Source organism: Dunckerocampus dactyliophorus, chromosome 19 (assembly GCF_027744805.1).
Source record: "Dunckerocampus dactyliophorus isolate RoL2022-P2 chromosome 19, RoL_Ddac_1.1, whole genome shotgun sequence".
Lineage (NCBI taxonomy): Eukaryota > Metazoa > Chordata > Actinopteri > Syngnathiformes > Syngnathidae > Dunckerocampus > Dunckerocampus dactyliophorus.
This window is the reverse complement of record NC_072837.1, coordinates 18,068,234-18,091,083: the sequence shown is the minus strand read 5'-3', so window position 1 is coordinate 18,091,083 and position 22,850 is coordinate 18,068,234. Positions and strand designations below refer to the sequence as shown.

The 22,850-nt window shown below is 42.4% G+C and overlaps 1 protein-coding gene across 14 annotated transcripts in view; it reads right to left on the bottom strand.

Moving 5' to 3' along the window:
* arhgap18 (Rho GTPase activating protein 18) overlaps window positions 1–22,790 on the bottom strand; it is a 30,085-nt gene extending 7,295 nt beyond the window's left edge. The window contains exons 1-11 of one of the 14 annotated variants that reach the window (XR_008566880.1): window positions 21,221–22,790; window positions 20,599–20,716; window positions 20,430–20,519; window positions 20,167–20,369; window positions 19,986–20,105; window positions 18,984–19,215; window positions 18,791–18,900; window positions 18,632–18,722; window positions 18,521–18,565; window positions 17,821–17,909; window positions 2,488–2,574 (exon numbers count right to left, since the gene is read on the bottom strand). Coding sequence is in view for 7 of the 14 variants with exons in the window: in XM_054761264.1 (XP_054617239.1) it covers window positions 366–503; window positions 1,919–1,998; window positions 2,160–2,289; window positions 2,370–2,574; window positions 14,581–14,717 (690 nt within the window). In the remaining 7 variants the exon portion in view is untranslated. Of the gene's footprint in view, window positions 1–365; window positions 504–1,918; window positions 1,999–2,159; window positions 2,290–2,369; window positions 2,575–8,514; window positions 9,644–14,580; window positions 15,655–17,820; window positions 17,959–18,520; window positions 18,566–18,631; window positions 18,723–18,790; window positions 18,901–18,983; window positions 19,216–19,985; window positions 20,106–20,166; window positions 20,370–20,429; window positions 20,520–20,598; window positions 21,145–21,220 lie in introns of those variants that run through there. The other 13 variants (XR_008566877.1, XR_008566881.1, XR_008566878.1 and 10 more) reach the window with 13 other exon arrangements.
* Between the last annotated feature and the right edge of the window lie 60 nt (window positions 22,791–22,850).

Below are 22,850 nucleotides of genomic sequence, written 5' to 3'. Positions count from 1 at the left end.
GAACATCCAGCTTTTCTTGCAAGTTATTATTTATTAAGTTATTATGACAACATATACATTGGTATATATATTTGGAACTACAAATGCAACGGTGACTATATTGGTGTTATTTCAAGTCTAGATGGCTCTAATAATGTTAAAAAAAAAAGGATTTAGAAGATCGTAAACAGGCTTTGTATGGCATAACTACAAAATGATTCCATTTATAAAGAAGGAATCCTACTTTGCGGAAATACACTCATCGTGGTCGGGTCCGGAACCAATTAACTGCGATAAACGAGGGATTACTGTATGCTTGTTACTTGTTATTATTATTGTATTGCTCGCATTGGATGAAACGTGTGTGTTTGCATGAACGTTCCAACCTTTTCGGGCTGCCTGAATATATCCCTGACGTCGGGTAGGTGCTGCCGGTTGCGGCGCCGCAGCGTTTGTAGCCGTCGCTCCACGGCTGCCGCCTGAGTTCTGGTCAGCGTTGACAGGAACACGGCGCTGTCCTCTTCCTGTCCAACAAACCCCGATAGGTATGTGAGAGTATTGTATAGAGTGCTTACAGCAGGGGTGTCCAAACATAAAGCAACACATGTACAGTAGATAGTCTATGCTGGCCACTTTTCTTCTAATAATCTTTGTACATTTTATTTTCGGAATATTATGACTTGATATTATGACTTTTGTTCTCATTATATTTTGACTTTATTCCCATAATAATTTAATTTTTTCCCCCAACCTTTTTTTTTTAATTACACCTTTATTTTGTGTTTGTTTGTCAGAACACTATGACTTGAAAAAATTAACTTATATTACCTAATATTTTTTTTATATTTAATATTTTAATATTTCAGCTCTGTGTTAGTAAAATGACATTATTTTTCCTCATATCACAAGTTTATTCATTTAAAATTGCAACTTTTTTCTTATTAGAATACAACGTTTTTCCCTTAATATTTTCCATTTCTTGCTTTATTTTACAACTATGTGATCTTTGTTCTTGCAAATGTACTTTTTGTAATTATGACTTTATTTCCATAATATTTTAACTTTTTCCCCCAAACCCAATTTTCTAAAACTTCATTTTGTTTTGTTTGTTTCTCATAATACTATGACTTTTAAAAAAAACTATTTTTTCTTTAATATTTCAGCTCTATGCAACTAAAATGACATTACTTTTCCTCATATTATGACAAGCTTATTCTCGTAAAATTGTGACTTTTTTTCTCGTTAGAATACAACTTTTTTCTCCTAATATTTTGACTTGATTCTTGCCAAATTTCCATTTCTGCTGTGTTTTTTTTCTTTTTAAATTTTACCACTATTTGAAATTTTTTCTTGCAAATTTTCTTCTTGTAATTATGACTTTATTCCCATAATATTTTGACATTTCCACCAACCTAATTTTCTAAAACATTTGACTTTATTTTGTTTTGTTTGTTTCTCATAATAATATGACTTTTAGAAAAACTTATTTTTCTTTAATATTTCGCCTCTATGCTACTAAAGTAACATTACTGTTCCTCGTAATATTACAAGTTTATTCTTGTAAAATTGCGACATTTTTCTTTTAATATTTTGACTTGATTCTCGTAGCATTACAGCTGTTTTTTTTCCATTTCTGCTGGTGTTTTTATTTTTTTAATTTTACAACTATCTGAACTTTAATTCTTGCAAATGTTCTTCTCTTGTCGTAATTTGGACTTTTTTCCCATAATACTTTGACTTTATTCTCATAGCAATATAACGTTTTCTCTCTTAATATTTTGACTTTATTCTTGTAAAACTACTGCTGATTGTTTTTTTTTGTTAAAGTATATTTTTAGCATCTGCCACAGGCTCCATATGCCCCCTCCCCGGGGCCACACTTTGAACACCCCTGGCTTTGTGTCTGTGATGTGGGTCCTGAGGGAGCGATGATTGACACCTGTTCCTGGTCAGCTGCCAATGAGTCATCAAACAGCTGCGCAAGTCCCGCCTCCGTGAGCCACGCTTCCTCTTGCTCTCCTAAAAAAAAAAAAGGAGAAACATTAAGCCATTCATTACACATTCGGTGCAGGTGCAGGAAGGGGAAGTATGTGTTTGCTCCACAGAACAATAACCCTCATAAAAGTGCCAAAATAAGACACGGATGTCCACTAAGAAAGCTATTTAAGGGCCAGTCCTACCATCGGGGGTTTTCTGCTGCTCCTCGTCTTGCGACTCCCCTTCATTCTTTTCTACTGCGGCCCCCGCAGAGCGAGTGATGTTCTCCACTTCCTTCCAGTAGTCGTCCATCTCCAGCTCATCCAGCGAGTCCTGCCGGATGTTCCACAGGGTCATACCAAATGTAGTTTTTTAATAATAGTAGTGATCATTCTACAAGAGTGGTAGCATGCCTGGGAATTGCAGCGCTGACATGCTGGCCGGGGTCTAGGCCTGGAGTTGGGGCTTTGCTGTTTGGGACTGGAGCCAGGATTGGAGCAGACGGAGGAGCGGGGACGCTGAGCCTCTACGCTTGGATTGGCCTCGACCGACCCGCCATGTCTGCTCTCAGGAAGGCCGCTGTGGTTCTGCTGGACACTGTAGTGGCCCGCTTTTCTGCTGCAAGACAGACACGCACGACACACCTCGTTTCATGACCCCCTATGATGCAAAAGTGACTTTTTAACTCATTCAATCCCAGACATTTTTCAAAATTCAACCCCTTCAGTAGCGGCCATTTTGACTGATCTTTCAAGGCACACAGAATATTGTGATCTATGGTTATATAGACATGGAACCTACCCAAAGAAAGATTAGACTCATCTTTCTTCAGAAAAAAAAGTGTTCTTTAGTAATCAGCAGTAGAAAATAGGCATGTTTCAAGAAAATACCGAATACAGAAAATACCCTAACCAAAAACAGTGGATGAACTGTGATGTAAGGGCTAAGCTACGTGCTCGTTCGACTGCATTTGTCATGGGCACCGCTCAGGACTACAAAAAGGCCAGATATGACCTGAGGAGGTCCATACGGGAGGCCAAAAGACAGTACAGACAGAAGCTGGAGGGCTACTATTCCACCTCAGACCCTCGGCGCATGTGGGCGGGGCTCCAGCACATCACAGACTATCGACAGCAGAGTAGCGTAGCCACATCCAGCCAAACCACACTTCCAGATGAGCTGAATGAGTTCTATGCCCGCTTTGACACCCAAACTCCTGATGAGCAGAGAGGGTGGCTGAACCTGGGGAGCACACAGGACTCACCTCTCATGGTGACATCAGCTGATGTGCGCAGGGTTCTAAACAAAACAAACCCACGAAAAGCAGCAGGGCCAGACAACATCTCAGGACGTGCACTTCGGGTTTGCTCATCAGAGCTAGCTGATGTGCTTGCTGACATATTTAACCTGTCGCTTGCACAAGCATCTGTACCGACCTGCTTTAAGTCCACCACCATAGTGCCCGTACCCAAGAAGAGCAACGTGACCTGCTTGAATGACTATCGCCCTATAGCACTCACTCCTATTGTTATGAAGTGCTTTGAAAGAATAGTCATGACCCACATCAAAAAGAGCATCCCGGCGGCAACTGTGGACCCTCTACAGTTTGCATATCGCCAGAACCGGTCCACGGATGATGCAGTCAACACTGCCATCCACACAGCCCTTTCTCACCTACAGGGCCAGGACACATACGTCAGAATGCTATTTATAGACTATAGCTCTGCTTTTAATACAGTCAGCCCCCACAAACTCACAAATAAGCTCCTCACACTTGGCCTGTCTCCCTCCCTCTGTAACTGGGTGTTTAACTTTCTCACAGGCAGGCCCCAGTCAGTCAGAGTCCACAATCGCACATCCAGCTCAAGAATTGTGAGCACTGGGACCCCACAGGGGTGTGTGCTGAGTCCACTCCTCTACACGCTCTTCACCTACAATTGCGTGGCCTCCCAGAACAACACCAGCATCATTAAATTTGCAGATGACACTACAGTCATCGGACTGATCACTGGTGGTGTTGAAACATCATACAGAAGAGAGGTGGCGGACCTCATAGCTTGGTGTCGTGATAACAATCTCCTTCTCAATACAGATAAGACTAAAGAGATGATCATCGACCCAAGAACAAGGGAAAAGGAGCCGCATAGACCCCTGTTTATTGATGAGACTGAGGTGGAGAGGGTGAAAACCTTCAAGTTCCTTGGCACACACATCAGCGAGGACCTCACCTGGTCTCACAACACCCAACAAATTCTGAAGAAGTCCCAAAGGAGACTGTACTTCCTGAGAAGACTGAGGAAATTTGGCATGTCCACCAAAATCCTGAGTTGCTTCTACAGATGCACTATCGAAAGTGTCCTTACCGCCTCCATCACTGTTTGGTACGGTAACTGTACAACACGTGATAGGAAGGCACTCCAGCGGGTGATCAAGACCTCACAGAACATTGTTGGGGCAGCCCTCCCCTCACTGCAAGACATTTATAAATCTAGAGTCCTACGCAGAACACACAACCTCATCAAGGACAGCACACATCCACAACACTCATTATTCACACTCCTACCGTCAGGCAGACGCTACAGGAGTTTGAAGTCCAGGACCACAAGACTGACAAACAGCTTTTACCCACAGGCCATCAGGCTCCTCAACGAAGCACTCGCACACGCCGCACGCAACACACGCACACACTCATAGCACTTTATTTATTTATTTGTATTATTTATTTGTATTAATGTCTCTTCTGTTGTTGTTGCTTAATTTATTGGTATATATGTTTATGTGTTTATGTTTCTTATGTTCTTATTCTTTCATTTGTTTTCTTTCTTTTCTTGGGAGAATAAACAGAATAAGATTTTCATTGCATGGTATAACTGCTGTTGTACTATGCACATGACAATAAAACTCTCTTGAATCTTGAATCTTGAAATATCAGTTCCCGACTAGAAAAGGGAGAAAAACAGCTTTTTGCGAAAAGCTACATTTCACATTTGGAACTAAAGTGGGTGTGTGCACACATGTGCACGCGCGCGTGTGTGTGCGCATGCGTTAAAACGTCCCTACAGCGCGTACACCTTCTGCACGCTACACCTCCATGCTCTTCCACATGGTGCGTAAACATATGCAAAAGATCAATGCCGAGTGCTTATCAAATGCACTTCGCCACCTTGTGCTTCTTTTTATGGCTAAAAACTGCTTGAAAAGTGACTTCTCTTAGTCTGCAGTTGTGTCATCACCTCTTTTTGCCTCTCGTGCAAAAAATGTAAAAGACGTATACATACGTCTTTGGGCTCGGGTGTTCAAGTGAATAAAAACGTACAAATACATCTTTGGTATTGGATGAGTTGATGATGTAATATGTGTCCCTACAGCCTGTTTATGAGCCCCAAATGTGAGCAACATCGATCATCTCCCTCACTTGTTTGCTCCATTTTCTCTTGCTCAGGCTTCACTATGCATCTTAAAATGCAGTTTGGAGCTCTGCCAACTATCTGTCAGTCAGCTACAGACATGGAAGTTGGACGTTTCATCACTTTTCTCCAGCGAATAGGCTAACCTAGCATGATGTTGCTGTTACATTAAAATGTGAGTGTCATAATGTTAGCGCCGTAGCTCACGTATTGTAGCTATGCTAGTGTTGCTAACGTTTTGTGTCCCACTCCTTCATGTCAGGTTGCTGTCTATGTCATCTATTATGCTATAACAGTATTAATCCTGATTTATTTTTTTAAACAAAGCCTGAGACGGACCTACAACCTCCTTTGCTTTCCTGCAATCCCTGCACTTTGCACCGTGCTTTAACAGCACAGTTCCAACAGGCGCCGCCCCATGCCTAATAAAAGATAGCCGTCTAGTTGTATATGTACATACATATCTTTCACAGTCACGCCACATAAAAAGTGGGTCATATCAATCTGTCTCCGTGTTGCGACCTATTTTTAAAAACTTTTCTTTTTTTGAATCCGGTAACTAGTGATGTGAGGATCAATTCTGAAAAAATCGATAGCAGCTCGTCATGCTCTAAAATCGATTCTCAATTCAAAATTTCGAATACTTTGGATTTTTCATTCATTTGAGGTAACGTCTGAAACGTTTGTCTGTTGAAACGATGACCGATGTTTATAAACTTCGGGTTTTAAATAAATAATAAATTAATGATTAAAAAATGTATCATTTTGGATAAAACAATCATTGAATTATTAAGTTAGTTAATACATTAATTAAATGTCCTGTATTCTTTTTATAATAATTAATACAAATGATTCCTTAAATAATTTATTTTAGATTATTCATAATTTCACAATAATAAGACATGCTAATTCAATAAATTAATAACTTAATTATTAAATGAATTTAAAAAAATAACTGATATGCATTATTAAATTAGTAATTTTTCTAAAACAATAATTTAAAGTAATTTATTTATTATATAAATAATACTAGACCACAGGTGTCTAACTCAAGGCCCGCGGGCCAAATGTGGCCCACCACGTCATTTTGTGTGGCCCGTCACAGCAATTAAATAGGTCAAAAGCGTGCTTTGATCAAAGACTGCATTTCCCACGATGCCTGTCGACTACAATACTAAGTGATGGCTCACCGCCACTAAACGGCAGTGTCTCCACATCAATGCCAACGAGTTGAATTGACGAATAAATAATGATCCCAAAATGTCCAGGGAGAGAAAAGTTGATGCGTTTCAAGAAAGATGGGAAGGCGGGTACTTGTTTGTGTTCCAAGGAGAAAGACCGGAATGTCATTTGTGTTACGAAGCGGTGTCGGTTGTTAAAGAGTACAATCTGCGTCGGCATTTTGACACTAAACACGGAGCTAAGTACGCCAAAGCTAGCCTTCAAGAAAAGCAACAACTTGCCCAAGAATTAGATGGCAAACTGTGGTGCAGCAGAGTGTGGTCACGAAATCCACAGCCAAAAACAATGCGGCAGTGGAAGTGTTTTTCAGAGGGAGCATTTTTTGAAGCAGTGCATGCTGAAGGTCTGTGAGCAGGTGTGTTCTGACCAATTACAGACTTGAAAAAATATCAGTTTTAGGTTAGTTACTACCTAAAAACTTGACCAATATACTGAGTCAACTTTTATTTTGTAATTTTTAGTTGATTACATATTATTTATGTGTAGCTGCTGTTGCAATTATTTAGTATTTGCCGGTTTTATGTTTGTATGCAGACAAATGATTGTAGTCAAACCATCAGTTGGATGCTAGACTGTTTTGTAAAATGCTACATCTGTCATACATGTTGTTGATTCTACAGTAATTAAGCCCATTTTAACTTTGACAAAAACGTTCTGAACAACGTTAACGTCATAACTTCTGTTTTATGTTATTTTTCTTAATTGCCTTGGATAGTTTGCACCTTGATTGATGGAGTAGTGTGGGTTTCATAAGCTGACACATTCAAATGATTTATGTTGTAACAGAGCAACAAGTAAAGATATTTTTTTCTATGCAACAATAATGTTGGTCACTTGAATAAGTAATATATTTAGAGTTATTTAACATGAAGGAGTTGTTACGTTTATTTTACATTACATTTAGTTTTATTTCTAAGTTCCATCTGGCCCATTGAAGACAGCCATTATGTCGATGTGGCCCTAAGTGAAAATGAGTTTGACACCCCTGTACTAGAACATTTTTAATTGACTTATCTTATTACATTATTCATTTATCTATCATGTATATACTTTACGTAATTAAGAAAATATTATTTAACATAAATTCATAATTGTCAGTAAATTATTAAGTTTTTAAATCTAAATATAATAATCTATATATTTAATGTATGTAAAATGAAATACATGAATAATTTTAGATAAATGTATCGTTTAATAATTTATTTGTTATATATGAAATATTTATCATATAAAGAATACAATACATTTTTTTAATTAACTAAAATATTAATTTTAGATTCATTTATAATTTGATCATTAAATGTCCTGTATTTTCATGCTATGATATGAAGTACACAACCTTCTAAAAATTTACCAGACACATTTGGCACAAAGTATTGCTTCAATATCACGAATACCATCCTGAATTTTATTCATTATCGGATTGGAAACGAAATCCGTGGTATCGCACATCCCAAGTGGTAAACCAAGTGGCGTTAAACAAAGAAAAGACTGTGATGGCTACTATCAATGCATTTTTATGGCTCCCCCTACAGGTGTGGAGTGTTTGCCATCTACGGCGGTGGATCCAGATAGAACCAACAAAACAAAAAGTATTGAGTCAACTAAAGGAGTCACGCTAATGTACATGCTGTGAATGCTAATGTCATGTCTCAATACAAATATTGACAAAGTTTGTACAAATGCTGCGTTCAAGGCTGCTCAGACGTCGGACGGCGTGAACAGTAATGCTAGCGCTAATACAACATGAGAAGCGTCCAGGCTTGTCTAAAGTCACCAAAACGATAACAATGACCAAAATGAGGCTTTAAGTTGAAACTACTACACATTGTAACGTTCATGGCCTCACGCATGCTAAACAACAACAAGTCAAACTCAAGCATGGAAATTGGAGATATTTTGTACGTACAGGTGAACCCACAGAGACGACTTGCCCCCTCCTGTCATCGCCCGCCTCAACTTGTCTGAACCCGTCTTTTCCTGGAGTCGATCTTACTTCTACTATCAGTTTCTCCTCCCAGTCAAACTTATCGAAGGCTTCATCACTTTATTATGATCATCGTCTTGCCCCCGTTTGACTCAACACACGCGGCTAACGCTTTGCGGCTGTGAGACGATGTCATCAGTGAGGAATGACAAAAATGCTTCATGTGTTGACCAGGGAAGCGGTCCGTGCACCTGGCAGGCCGCACATGAGCAAACAGCGGGGAGTTAATCATTTAACTTCATCAAAAAAAAAATATGAATAAATGTTTGACCTAACCATAAATTACACATTAAAACACACACAAAATCACGTAAACACATGAGAGTTGGCGCCACACGGAGTTAGACTTAAATATCCTGTGATTTTAAAAACACAGTAATTACAGTTGTGTTTTGGGGTTATTAAATGACAAATTATAATATATAATATATACATATATATAATATATATATTAATTATATTATCATAAAATGCTAAAATAATTGTTTCTGCTTTTTAATAGGATCTGAGGTCAGTTTTAGAGGCGCCGTCTGCTGGTTACTATTGACAAAACACTCTGGGTTACACACTATGGCCTTTGATTATTTAAGTTTAAGTTTGATTACATTTCTAAAAATTATGCGGTTTAATAAAATATAATAAAATAATAATGCATTCATTTCCATCCATCTCCTATGCCGCTTATCCTCATTAAGGTCACGGGTACGCTGGAGCCTATCCCAGCTGACTTTGGGCAACAGGCGGGGTACACCCTGGACTGGTGGCCAGCCAATGGCAGGGCACATATAGAGAAACAACCATTCACACTCACATTCATACCTATGGACAATGTAGAGTCCCCAATGAAGCTAACATGCATGTTTTTAAGAATGTGGGAGGAAATCGGAGTACCCGGAGAAAACCCACACACGCACGGGGAGAACATGCAAACTCTACATAGAGATGCCCAACGGAGATTCAAACCCAGGCCGGTTGAGGCCAGGGCATGCGCCGAGGGGGCGGCTTACGAGGCTTCCCTTGGACTGACCTGGGCCGTGGGCACTTCTGTGCGCTTGGGGGGATTCGGCAGTTTCCGGGGGAGCGGTGCCTGTGCTACTGGTGGCCTGCATGCTGCCATGGTGGCTGCTGGGGGGCCGGACTGTCTGGTGGGGTGGGGCTTGGTCCTGCTCGTGGGGACCGTGGGCCTGGGTGACAGGTGGGGAGCGTGTGCCCTGGGGCCGGGTCTGCCGGCGGGGTGGTGCTCTGCCGGGCGCTTGGGAGTTTGTCGCCGCTGGACTTTGTGCTTTGCTGGACCTCTGTCTGCATCTTTGCCTCCCCCGAGTCTGTCTGCGGGCTTGGTGCTCCGGTGCACGGGTGGTGCGCTGTCGGTTCTGGGGCGGTGGGTGGTCTGGCTTCCGGTGGCTGGTGGGGTCCGGGCGCTGAGCTCACCTTATCGGCTTTGGTGCTCCGCCTCTCTGCGGCTTGGGAGTGTGGCACTCCCTCTCTGGGGATTTGCTGCCCTGCGGGTGTCGGCTAGCGCTGTGTGGAGGGCTGCCCTACCGATTGTCCGTTTGCCCACCTGCTTGCTCATTTGCTGGCTTTCCTCCTCGCCTGCTCCTCTGTCTGCCTTGCTGGTAATGTCCTGCCGTTGGGTTGGGGGGGGACACCTGGGGTTTTCTTGCTCCCTAGTAGTCCGCTGAACCCTGGGTCCCCAGCGGGGGATGTCTTGCAAAGAGGCTTCCAGGTATCGGGCAGTCGACCACAGTGTGTGGGTGGGAGGCGATGCCTCCTTCATCCCTGGGCGGGGCGGTCCTGTGTCGGGAGTCGGGCTTGGGGTGGCCCGGGGCGGGCTGGGCTCCGATCCCTGGAGGTGGGTGAGACTGGCGGTTCTGCTGTGGGCGGGCTCCTTTCCGGTTGAGGGGGTGTCTTTGGGCCTGCTGGTGTGTGGCCCCCGGTGCCCGCCTGCCCTTGTGGGGAGTGATCTCTCGTCGGTCTCGGGGGTTGGCTGTCCTCCGGCCTGTTGACGCCCTGTTTCTGGTTGGGATTGCTTCTCTGCGGCTACTTGCTGTTCGTCCCGGGGGGGAGGGCTCTGTGGGCTGACTCTTGGGGGGCTGGTCTATGTGCTGCCCGCCCCTGTGGGCCCGGTGACTTTCTGGCGGTGGGGGCTCGGCCTGGCTGTGTGGGGCGGAGCTTGCTGGTTGGTGGGAGGCAGTCCCTTTCCTTTCATGCATTCTCAGTGACAACTACACGCTCACACACTCGCTCACCTTGATACACATGAAGACATCCACAAATTAATGTTTACAAAATGTGACAGAAAATATTGTTTAATTTCCAAACAGACGACGTAAAAAAGGGAAGACTTATTTATTTTTGATACAGTTCTGTAAGTTTTGCATTTTCCAACCAGTGGAAGCGCCCCCTGTTGGTCATTATTGCAAAAGCCACTACAGTTACAAACTGACAGAAAATATTTGCTACTTTGCTAAAAGAAGAAATAAAAAAGGTAAAAAAAAAGTTTTTTCACTTGGGTTGTCTTCTGCATTTCGATGAGCGATGATCTGACATAAGTTTTCAACCAGTGGAGGCGCCCCCTGTTGGTCATCATTGACAAAGATGCTACGGTCACAAACTGTGACTACACGCAGACATTAAAAAGGGATGAAAGAGATATAATTTTTCTTCTACTACATTTCGACATGACCAGTACAGGCGCCCCCTGCTGGTCTTTTTCAATGACCAATCAATGAAATATTTGAATATAAAAAATAAATATTAAAAAAGAGGAGAGAAGAGTTACTTAAATTGGGTTGTCTAAAAAAAAATGCTGATTTAACTAACTGTGTCATTTAACATGAGTTTCATATTTGACCTTGGAACAGATCATTTCTAGTCTTTCCTGTGGAAAAAGCCTGAGCACATCTGAGGTCCACTTTAGAGGTTCTGCTGTATTCCAATGTTGTTCAGACACGACATTTTATTTTATTTTTTCAGCTAAAAGATGAACCTCTACTTCCTGGAATGTTCCGGGTCATCCACAACTTTCTGTGTCTGTCATTTCAAGAGGAAACAATGACCACCAAACAAGGACACACACACACACACACACACACACACACACACACACACACAACGCTGTGGGAGGCAAGACAAAGGCAGGCTGTAATGTGATGCTGTGGGGTTTTTTTTCTGGATGCAGTGGCAAGCCATCTGCAACACACACGCACATATGCAGTACATGTACACAGTACTGTGCAAAAGTCTTGGGCCAGCACAACAGACATTACAGATCATTAATTCGGGCTCCAGTCCATTTTGGTTAGAAAGAGAGGCTTGTATGTGGAAGTTACACTAAATATGAGACCTTTTAGCCAACAGAGACGTGTTTTTTTCCCCTAACTTATGGTCTCTGTCGCCTTGCTAAAACAACATGGCTGGGGGGCAAAGACGTGTGTCAACACTCAAGAGCAGGTGTGTCCATTTGTGCACCATTTGGACTTTTGCTCTGAGTTTACAGCGTGTTGATCTCAACATGCAACACACACACACACGCCCACATGCACGCACGTACCCAGCATGTAAACAAGCTGGTTATAAATAAAAGAGTACGGTCTGTACGGTCGTCGTTTCCACACAAACTTAGTTCCTGCTCGGTGTTTCCTACAGCTTCAGGTTTGAGTTATGAGCGTTCCCCTTTTATTGTCAGCGTCGTCATGTGATGCAAACAATGAGCTATGACCTCCAAAAAAAAGCGGAACACAACACATTCATGAATGAATTGAGAAACATGCAGTCATGGCCAAATATGTTGGCAAGCCAAAGATGCAAATGTTTTTGGCCATGCCTGTAAGCATTCCAACTACTTAAAAAGTGCCCTTTTTTAAATTTTTCCCATCATCCAAAATTCTTATGTAAGACATGAACACACGTCTTTCTCTTTTCTGTGCATTGTAAAGATATAAAAACAGACAAAAAGAGGCAGATAATTAATGCACGTAATGGGACACACCTATTCCATGCTATGAGCATGTAGTAACAAGGTACATTCCTGATAACATGTAATACTTACAGTAATTTAGCCCTGTTTTGGTCATTTTAAGCATTAGCGGACCTTCCTTTCTGGGAGCATTGATTTCACATTGCAACATAGAAAGGAACGATACACCTAGTGTTAACCTTTCCAAACTCATAAGCACAGCAGCGGTCACAGCAGCTCAAACATGAAGCGTTACCGTTCAGTGGTAGCCTGAGGCATTGTGAGCGAGTGTGTGGTGAAGCTAGTTGCTAGCCAGCTAATAGCCAGTCAGTGTGGTGTGGCAAGGTGTCACTACCCTAGTAAACTAGTTCTTTGGCGTAACAATGATAATAACGATAATAACACCAATGTCGCTGTAGCTTGGTTAATATGCAGGTCATGTTATGGACATGGAGCCTTGTTGGCGCTTTTTGGAGTTTTTTTTTTTCCCAGAAGGCTTCAAAGGCGGTATAGGTGCGTCCCATTACGTGCATTCTTAGCTACCTCTTTTGAGCTGTTTTTATATCTTTCGAATACACAGAAAAGAGAAAGACGTGTGTGTTCATGTCTCATATAGGGATGATGGGCAAACTTCCAAAACAAAAGTGCACTTTTCCTTTAACTTAACCCTCCCATAGGAAATCAAAATAATCTGCTCCTGGGTCAAACTGTCACCATCGTATGACATTGTAACATTGTCAACATGTCATCTCAAGTGTAAAAAGAAGTTGTTGTTGAGACGTAAAACAGTGTATCTTAACTCTGATGGAATCTTGTTTGCAATGCATCACGCTTCTGCGTAATATTGCCTATCATGCACACACTGGCTGATTGTTACTCATTACCGCTTTAACCCAACAGCCTCACACATGACTTTGGACCTGCTTAGATGGATAGATGGATAGATGGATGGATGGATAGATGGATGGATAGATAGATAGATGGATAGATGGATAGATGGATAGATGGATAGATGGATAGATGGATAGATGGATAGATGGATAGATGGATAGATGGATAGATAGATAGATAGGTAGATAGGTAGGCAGGCAGGTAGGTAGGTAGGTAGGTAGGTAGGTAGGTAGGTAAGGAGGTAGGTAGGTAGATAGATAGATAGATAGATAGATAGATAGATAGATAGATAGATACTGTAGATAGATAGATAGATCGATGCTTAATCATCTCCAAGAAAAATAATAAATAATAAGAGATGATAATAATAAGAAAAAATAATAACAGAAATACATACATAATAATAGCACATAACTGACCCAAGTTCTTATTCATGATTAATCTTATTTTCTCTTTCACATCAAAGCAATGCTCTGCCATACCCGTGATATTTTACTTCACTTCGTAAGCACTTTTAAGGACATCCTGCAAAAATGTGAGTTGTTTTCCTCTGTATGACAAGCTAGCCAGTTTCTTAAAAAAACAACAAAAAGCATCAGAGAGCTCCTGTCAAATAGTGGGACTTTGATTGCCGTAGTTGCTGTTGGTTGTTCAAAGATTATCTACATGAGCGCGCTTTGGTGTTTTAGGAATCTGCCGCAAAAAAAACTACATAAGTGCCCCCTCAAGTTTTGAAATTAACTCACAGATCATGTCTGCAGTCATTCCTGGCCCGTGGGCCGCCAGTTTCATATCCCTGCTCTACAGTGTCCATGTGTGCCTAATGTTTTGGCCCAGCTCCTGCTGTTACAAAGTGTTCTTGCACTATAAATTATCTACTTTGCAAAACGAGGGCATGAATAACAAGTTGGTGATGATTAGAAAGGTACAAAGTGGACCACAACAACAAAAAAACATAACCCAAGGCAGTGGGCAGGGCTACAGGCATGCATTTGCTGGCTTGCAACTTTAAGAAGTCTGCAGTTAACTTGTTAGTACTTGCATGACTCATTCATGATGACACACATCTGAGGAGAACAACACTTTAGCTGTGACGTTTCATGTGATTGTTATCGCACAAAGCACACATGCAGGTGTCCCACCTGGCCGCAGGGGGGTGGTGGTGCTCCTGGCCTGATGGACACGGCACACACAGTCCAGGTTTGGTCAAGAGTTCTGCGTTGCTGTGGTAACCCGTCAAGACCACTCCCTGGGACTGCTGCTGCTGCTGCCGACTCATGTTTCCCCTCCTGTTCGCCCTTCTATTTTACCAACAATATGACGTCCGGTGACCGCACGCTGCTGTGTGCCACACGACCCTCCATCTACACGTACGCTACCGACTCATAGTGATCCCAAACGAACAGAAACTTTCCATTCCCTCCGTCCTTGTGTTGCACTAGAATAAAAGTGTGTCATCACGGCATGGGTTGGACATTGAGCGTAGGGGCTGGACCGCCGGTGGAAAACAACGACCTCATTGGCTGGAAGCATAGGGCACCGTTTTAAGGTGATGGCGTCCTCTGTTGACCACGAAATGAAACTTTCTAGTTGGACATTAAAAGTTATTTTTGCCGTCTCCGCTCTAAATTCGGGGCATAAAATAACAGATCGCGTTTTATAAATACATATTTTATAGACCTAATAAATACGTAATATAGGACTCACTCCCAAATAAAACTATGTGGAATTTGAGCTTTGCCTTGTATTTTCTTCCTGTCGTTACTTCCGCACTAAACGCATCTGACCAATAAACGCGGGTCTTAGTCTCACGTGGTTTAAAAGCGATGCATTTGGGTTTCCCCGGATTTCTGTGCTTGTTCCGATTGTGTTACAAACTCAGGCCATAAAACGTCAGATTATGTCTTATTAATGTACATAAACGGGATAAAATACACGCAACGTATGAAATGTTATAAAGTACTTAACTATTTTTTGGTAACGAAGTTTCCCTTGTATTTTCTTCCTGGGGCTACTTAACCACGTCTGACCAATGAACTTTAGGGTAGCATTCGTCACGTGGTTTAAAGTGGCGCATTTGGGTCTGCTCAGATTTTCCTACGTTCGACAACCAAACATTCACAAATTAAAGAAAACTACTTACATTTTCTATGCCGCTAAAACGAATTAGGGTCGCGGGGTATGCTGGCGCCTATCCCAGCTGACTTTGGACGAGAGGCGGGGTACACCCTGGAGTGGTTGCCAGCCAATCTCAGACTTTGGATTTGTTTTCAGAGTATTCACACTTTCTTGCTAGTTGATCAATATGAAACATTCTTCTTCAGTTATGGTATATCACCTTAAAACAAAGATTCTAAGAATAAACTACACTATGAGTATGCTTCAGTAATGTTTTGGTAACATTAACTGAAGTTCAGAGAAACCTAATTAAAAAAAGATGGGGGGGTTCTGGCACATGTTTGTGGCTAGGAATCCAAAGTAGTTTATGAGGTTATTAAGTGGACATGAAAAATGCCTGGTGGCGGTGTTCACATCCATATTAGGTAAAGAGTGAGAGGAATCATCCGCATTTTAAAAGACACTCCTTGAACATTTGGGACACAGACTTCCCATAACACAGTGACAGAATGAACAAGGATGTGTCAGCCAGCCAAGCAAAACAAAAGAAATGTCCATAACTGCTGCAAACGGCACCACACCTCAAGAAACGGGTATATTTACTTCAGAGGGAAGGAGAATTATGGTACAACTTGGGCGCTATTGCCCAAAATCCATATTGCAAACTCAACAAAAATATAAATTGAAATGTAGTTTTTGCTCCCATCCTTCATGAGCTGAATTCAAAGATTCAAAGAGTAAAACCTTTTCTATGTAGACAAAAGCCTATTTCTCTCAAATATTGTCCACACATCTGTGTTAGTGAGCACTAGGCTGGCTACAATAAAAGGCCACTCCAAAATGTGCGGTTTTACAGTTTTGGGGGTGAGGTGTCTTTTTCACCAGCTTCTCCTGTTTGCTTCTTACATGGATGCGGTGCAGCTTGTCGCTCTCAATTTAGCAGGTCGCAGCTACATTGCGTCACCAACATGCTTCATCACAATCGGGCGACTGAGTGAAAAGGCACTGCATGCAGTGGGGTCCTCCAGCTCCCTAGAGGGCGCCAACAATCGAACGTGCACTCATCCCTTGTTGATCACGGTTAATTGGTTCCAGATGCAACCGTGGTAAGTTGATTTCCGCGAGGCAGGATTCGTTATTAATAAATGGAAAATGTTCGTACTTATGGCATAGAAAACCTGTTTACGATCTTCTAAATACGGGTTTTAACATTATTAGAGCTCTCAAGACATTAAATAACACCCCTACAGTCACATTTACATTTGTATTACCCAATATGGTAGATATAATCAGAGAAAATAAAACATTTGAAATAAATAAGATAACATAGACTCACATGTTTACAGTTCCTTGTTGCTTTTTCCTGGACAGCGTACTTCCTTTCCTTTCAGTTTTAAAGGAAAGGAAGTATTACCCAATATAGTAGACAAAATAAGCCATGTAAGGCGTACATAAAACTCCTGCTTGAGCAGCGTCAGAGTAAACGTGTTCCCTAGGGAACCTTTTCGTGACAGTGCCTGTCTCATCGAACACCGACACCTGGTGGCCTAATGTAGAATACAGTACTAGATTCACAATTACAATGCTTTTTCTGCCTTATATTTGTATTTTAGTTCATTGAGTTAGCTCCTTTAGCCATTTTTATGCTTGAAAATGCTTGATTGAGGCCAAGAATAAGTACAATTTGCTTAAATACACATTTTATTTTTAATAATAGGCCATATTCAACTGCAAAACTGTGTTCATTTATTCATTTTTGAAAAACCGCGATATAGTGAGAGAGCAGTAATCAAACCACGATATTGCAAGGGATGATTGCACTGCAAGCTTTATATCCGTCCACATGACACACGCACCGGTTACGTTTGTTGCCAGCCAATGATAGCGATTTGACAAAGTTTAGCTATTAACATTATCGTAACAACATGAATGTAAATTGCTTTTGTGTGTGTATGTGCTAGGGACATCTATGTGAATACCGACAGACGTGAGTGGCAGCCAGGAATGACAGTTATTTTACTGGGGCCGGACCAAAATTTCCCAAAAATGTTATGACATTGTGAAAAATACAGATTTTGGACAAAAAAAGTTATATTTTTTGGTCTCGGAGCAGGTTGCATACGGTCCCTTTAAAATCGCTTATCGCGGGCTAAATTTATATACGTAGGTCCTGCTAGTTATAATTACACTTAAATGCTGACAGGCAAGTACTAGATTAAAATACTATAAATACAAGTTGCATTATTAAGACTTGTCTTCCTTACCTGAGGTGACGGTAAAAAGGCAGTCTGGAGACCATAACGTCTGCGTGTGTCCAACCAAACAGTCTCTCTACTGAGAAGATCACCATGTGCTTGAGGATGATGTTAACACACACACACACACACACCCAAGTCGATTAGCCTGAGAGGTCAATCAGATTGTCCTGCTTCCCTGCTTGCCCCTCCCCCTTTCTGATCCCATTTCATCCCTTCTATTTCCCCCCATCCTTTCCTTCTGCTTCTTCCATTTCTTTAAACTTTGTGCTTCCATCCATTCACTGTCATTAGGAAGCAAAACGCAGTGCAGCACTGCTTTGATGAACTGGGAGTTGGTGCTGTTTCTAAGGTTTTGCCCCTCCCATGAAGCTCTTAAGTCAATCAAAAATATTGGAAACACTTCAGTATGATCCAATGCAGCTCCGCACCATTGCAAACAATATTACACTACACGTTGCATTAGGACTTTACTCGCTGCACAAGTGCTCCCCTTTGTGGTCGCAACTGGTATTACAACAATTACCTGGCAGATACGCTTACGCCAAATTCAGACTTGTATTTGTGTTTTTGACAAAATCACAATTGGTGTGCCAAACATAATAACATAATATATGCATCATGAGGTGAAGAAACAACAAAAACAATGCACTTCATGGCACAAAATAACACAATCATTGTGATGAGATGAACAAAAAAGTCCACAAACTTTGTGACTCAGCAATTGCAGTGGCTCGTCAATGGCTTGGATCCACTGCAAAAGACACACATCTTAAGCACGATTCAACGAGCAGGATGTTAAAAAGCAGTAAAGCGGTACCATTTGTGTCTACATTTGCGTTTGTCCCTTTAAGCCTTGAAACATCTTGGCGTACATGTCTTTCTCTTTGTCCAAGCTGTCTTTGTAGGCTCTGCATCACAAAGCAATGGAAAGGTTGAGGTCTGTCTGTGTGGGTCAACATGTGACACCAGCTCTTACATGGTGACTTTCTTCAGCAAGTTGTTGATGTCGCAGTCAAACGGCTTCCTGCTTTGGGCCTCGACGAGGCAATCGTGAGCCTTCTCGTAGTCTTGCAGCTCCAGATAGGCCTGCCAAGGACGACAGTGCTCTTAACAACTGATTTGCTTGGAGTTTGCTTTTTACCGTTGACCGGAGAGGTTTCAAGTCTGACCTGACCACAGCGGAAAAGAGCCTTGGTGCTGCCGGAGTCCACATCCAAAGCTTTGTTGGCGTATTTCAGAGCTTTCAGCTGGTTCTCCAGACGCAGCTCCGTGAGGGACAGGTTCAGGTAGAGAGGCAGCAACGCCCCCTGGAGCTCCTTGGCCTCCGCATCGCTCTGCTGGACCCGGTTGCCTAACAACACCACCGCCTGTCGTCCGAGCAGCGTCCATCAGCAAACACTTCTAACATGAACAAAGTGGACTTTTTGCAAAAGTGACGTTTTTATTAGAGATGTACGATCTTTCTTTTTCAAACCGATGTCCAATCACTTTCTGCTTTTCAAGACCAATATGGTACCAATAACTTTATGTCTACTGTTTAAATTTAGATTTAAGTGTAGTTTGTGCACACCTGGAGGTTAGAGGAACTAACAAAGTACACTGTATCCGGGCACATGCCCTGAGCAGCCAGTGCGACGCCATGGAGGTCTCTGGCAAACCTTCTTCACTTTTCAAACGCCGTGGCGCTGCCATTTCAGGTGGCTGATAAGGTGTGCTCAAGCGTTTTTTTCAGCGGAGCATTTGGTAAAATTAGCACGCGAAATGTCTTCCTTGGAAAATGAATGTTTGTTGACAAGTGAGAGTGAGGTGACGACAGGCCGTGAACATCACAGGCAGAGAAAATGAGAAAAGGAGCGCTTGATGGGGTGTAACCTGCCTCGCACCCAAAATCAGCTGGGATAGGCTCCAGTGTACCCCCAACCCTAGTGAGGATAAGCGGCATAGAAGAGGGATGATGGATGTTGGTATGACATCGTAATTCTCTCATATCGGCCGGATAATTGTCATACACCTAATTTTAATGATGTTTGGAAAAAAATGATGTTCGAGCAGTGATATTTGTCACAGGAGCCTGTTTATGAGCACCTAAGGTGAGAAAAATATTGTTCTTTGCAGCAGTTGCGGGCTTCCATGACATCGTGAGGCTTCGCTAAACATCTTCAGACTTTCACCTGCTTGTAGCGCTCTTTGGCTTTCTCGTAGCGATTCTGCCTAAAGCATCTGTTGCCGAAGCTGCGCAGCGTGTTGACCACTTCCTTCAGTTTGGACAGAGAAAATGTGTTCTGCTCCTCCTGAAAGAAAAAAAGTTTTCATTGATGGAAATCAAGTACTTGATATAGTGAATCTCCATACCGGACTCAGTGTGACAAAGTCATCCACTTGGCCAGAATTGAATATGTCGAGGATCTGGATTTCAAACAAAACCGGGGAGGCGGCCGGGATGAGCGGAGGACAGCCCAGTTCCCCGTAGGCGTAGCAAGGCTGAAGCAGGAAGCGGGAGAACTCTCCTTTCCGCATGGTCAGCAGGCCGAACTCCATTCCGGCCAGCGTCACGTCTGTTTAAATGGCCGCCTGTTAACCATTTTTACCTTTTTTCACTTGCATCATTCTCCAACCTTGGCCCAGCTTCATCATGGGCGGGTACTTCAAGTGAGTGGTGGTCTCAAACGGCCGGTCGGAATATTCCAGGAAGCCGGAGTAATGGACTGTGTGGGACAGAACGGAAGTTTTGATGCACAATCATTTAAAAAGTGCGGTAAAGAAGTAAGAAAGATATGTAGCTACTCAACACTGAAGCATTTTGGGGCACAGGTGGGCCTTCTCCTGGGTGGACCACCTCTTTCAGGATGCCTCCGTTTCCCAGGATGTCTTTCATCTGCTGGCGGAGTTGCTCGAATGGACTCTGGGACCATTTTCAAACAATTAGACACCAATTTCAACACAACTATATTCTCTTCACAGCCACTATGTGTTGACTGTTGCTGATTTTCTGAAACGGTAATTAGGATTATGATGAATATTTAGCTCTGCCGGACCACTTCCATCATGTCATTTTACTACTATTTTCATGTATTTTTACTTAAACTCCAATGAGGTAGTTTTTAATATGTTGCCTATGCATCCTGTTTAGGAAATACAGTAACGTTTGCTATGAGTGGCAGCTTAAATACAGCCATCACAACTAATTCCAAAAAAATGAATGTAACACTATCTACAGAACTAAAACATTAGTCATAACTCTGAAATATAAGTAACTTCAGAAGCTAAATTCAAACATTGTTGAGATAGCTAATAAAAAAACTAGCTAGCCACAAGGCTTTGTGACGAGTAACAACCACTTCCGTTAGTATTTAGCGGCTAGTTCGCGAATAACCATATGGCTAATACTAGCCAGCTGACAACTCACCAGATTTCGATTTCCGGCCAGCGAGCGCCACAGAAAACTCTCTTGTAATCCGTTTGTCGCCATGTTGTCAGCGGACAAATGATGTTAGAAAGTCGTAGATAGCCGAAAAAAATCTATATTTTTTTGGACACTTGTTGGTTAACCTTCCATACTCCTCACTGGACATGTGAGTCACGTGACGTAGCTTGGCGGCCATGATGCCTTTGGAATGGCATCATTTTGAAAAAATTACTGTGTCATTGAAAGTTGCATTAAAAAGCGCAAAAACATCCACCTGTTTAAAATATATAAATGCTTGTGGGGATGTATAATTTACAATGGGGGTACGTGAATAAAAACGAAAAACACACCTAACACACACATTCACAAGTGTCCCTGAACGCCGCGGTGCAAGGAGAACAGAGCAGAAAGGAGACATGAAGTTGTTTATTGCTCTGCGTGCTAATGATGTGTCGGTCGCGAACAAATCGGCGCTAAGAGCTGGCTCTTTGAAATGGCGAACGTCCAAATTGTAGGCACTAGAGTTTGAGCTTCCCTGGCAGCATTGTCTTGTTGATGGTGTCCAGACTGGTGCTGATGTCCTGCCTTAATACCTGCACCTGGTCTTTGTCCCTGCGATTGGGTCTGACAGCATGGGGATTGGGTCGTCACCAGTGCAGAACCTCACGTTCTTAAGCTCTCCCTCGACAATTGAGATGCTTCGTGACTTTGTGATTTGGCTTGATTTTCATTCTCCTGCAGCTTTCCAAGTAGTCGCCTGGTGCGTGCTGCAGTAGTGGTCAGCGTGGTCATGTCATCCGTGAATGCTCGGATAGGTGGAAGGCGGGTACCGTTTTTTGTTGGCTCACCTCCCACCACCCATCTAGAGGCCCTGATGATGATTTCCATGGCCATTGTGAATGCCAGGTGTGCGACTGTGCAGCCTGCCATGATGCCTACTTCAGACGCTGCCATGATGTTGTGTAGTCGGCTGTTGTGAAGCACAATTGTGGGTCTTCAAAGTCAGCTTTCATGAGAGCAGTGTTGGATAATGGAACGTGGAAGAAGTTGAAGGATTCCCAGAGGAGGTTGTGGGGAACTGATCCAAAGGCATTAGCCAAGTCGAGGAAGGTTACATGGAGGTCTCTTTTGTCCTTCACAGATAATTTGGTAATAAATTCCAATTTAAGACAAAAAAAAAATCTGAGGCGCCGTAAGAGCCGGTTCTTTTTAGCGAGCGGAGCCAAACGAACCGGCTCTCTAAAAAGAGCCGACAATTCCATCACCACCATGTGCCTTATATAAGAAATAAGTACATTTGGTGATTATTTTGTGCATGAAGAGTGTTTGATCATGAAGATTTCATTTACATTTGTGTTCCTATATTGAGTGGGGATTTCCCCTGAAAATGTGGCTTTATCTTTGGTTGTATGTATATTTGTACTTGGGATACTGCTTTATGATGATCATTAAACCAGCACGACAAGTGGTATGCTGAGTACATCCACTGGTACTCAGGACATTAGACACATGAAACACATGAATTGTACAAATACACATTTTGACTCAGCTCATACGCCACAAGCCAATTGTGACCGCATTTTCAAAGCTAAAACATGAGGTTGCAAAAACGACAATAAGCAAACATCTT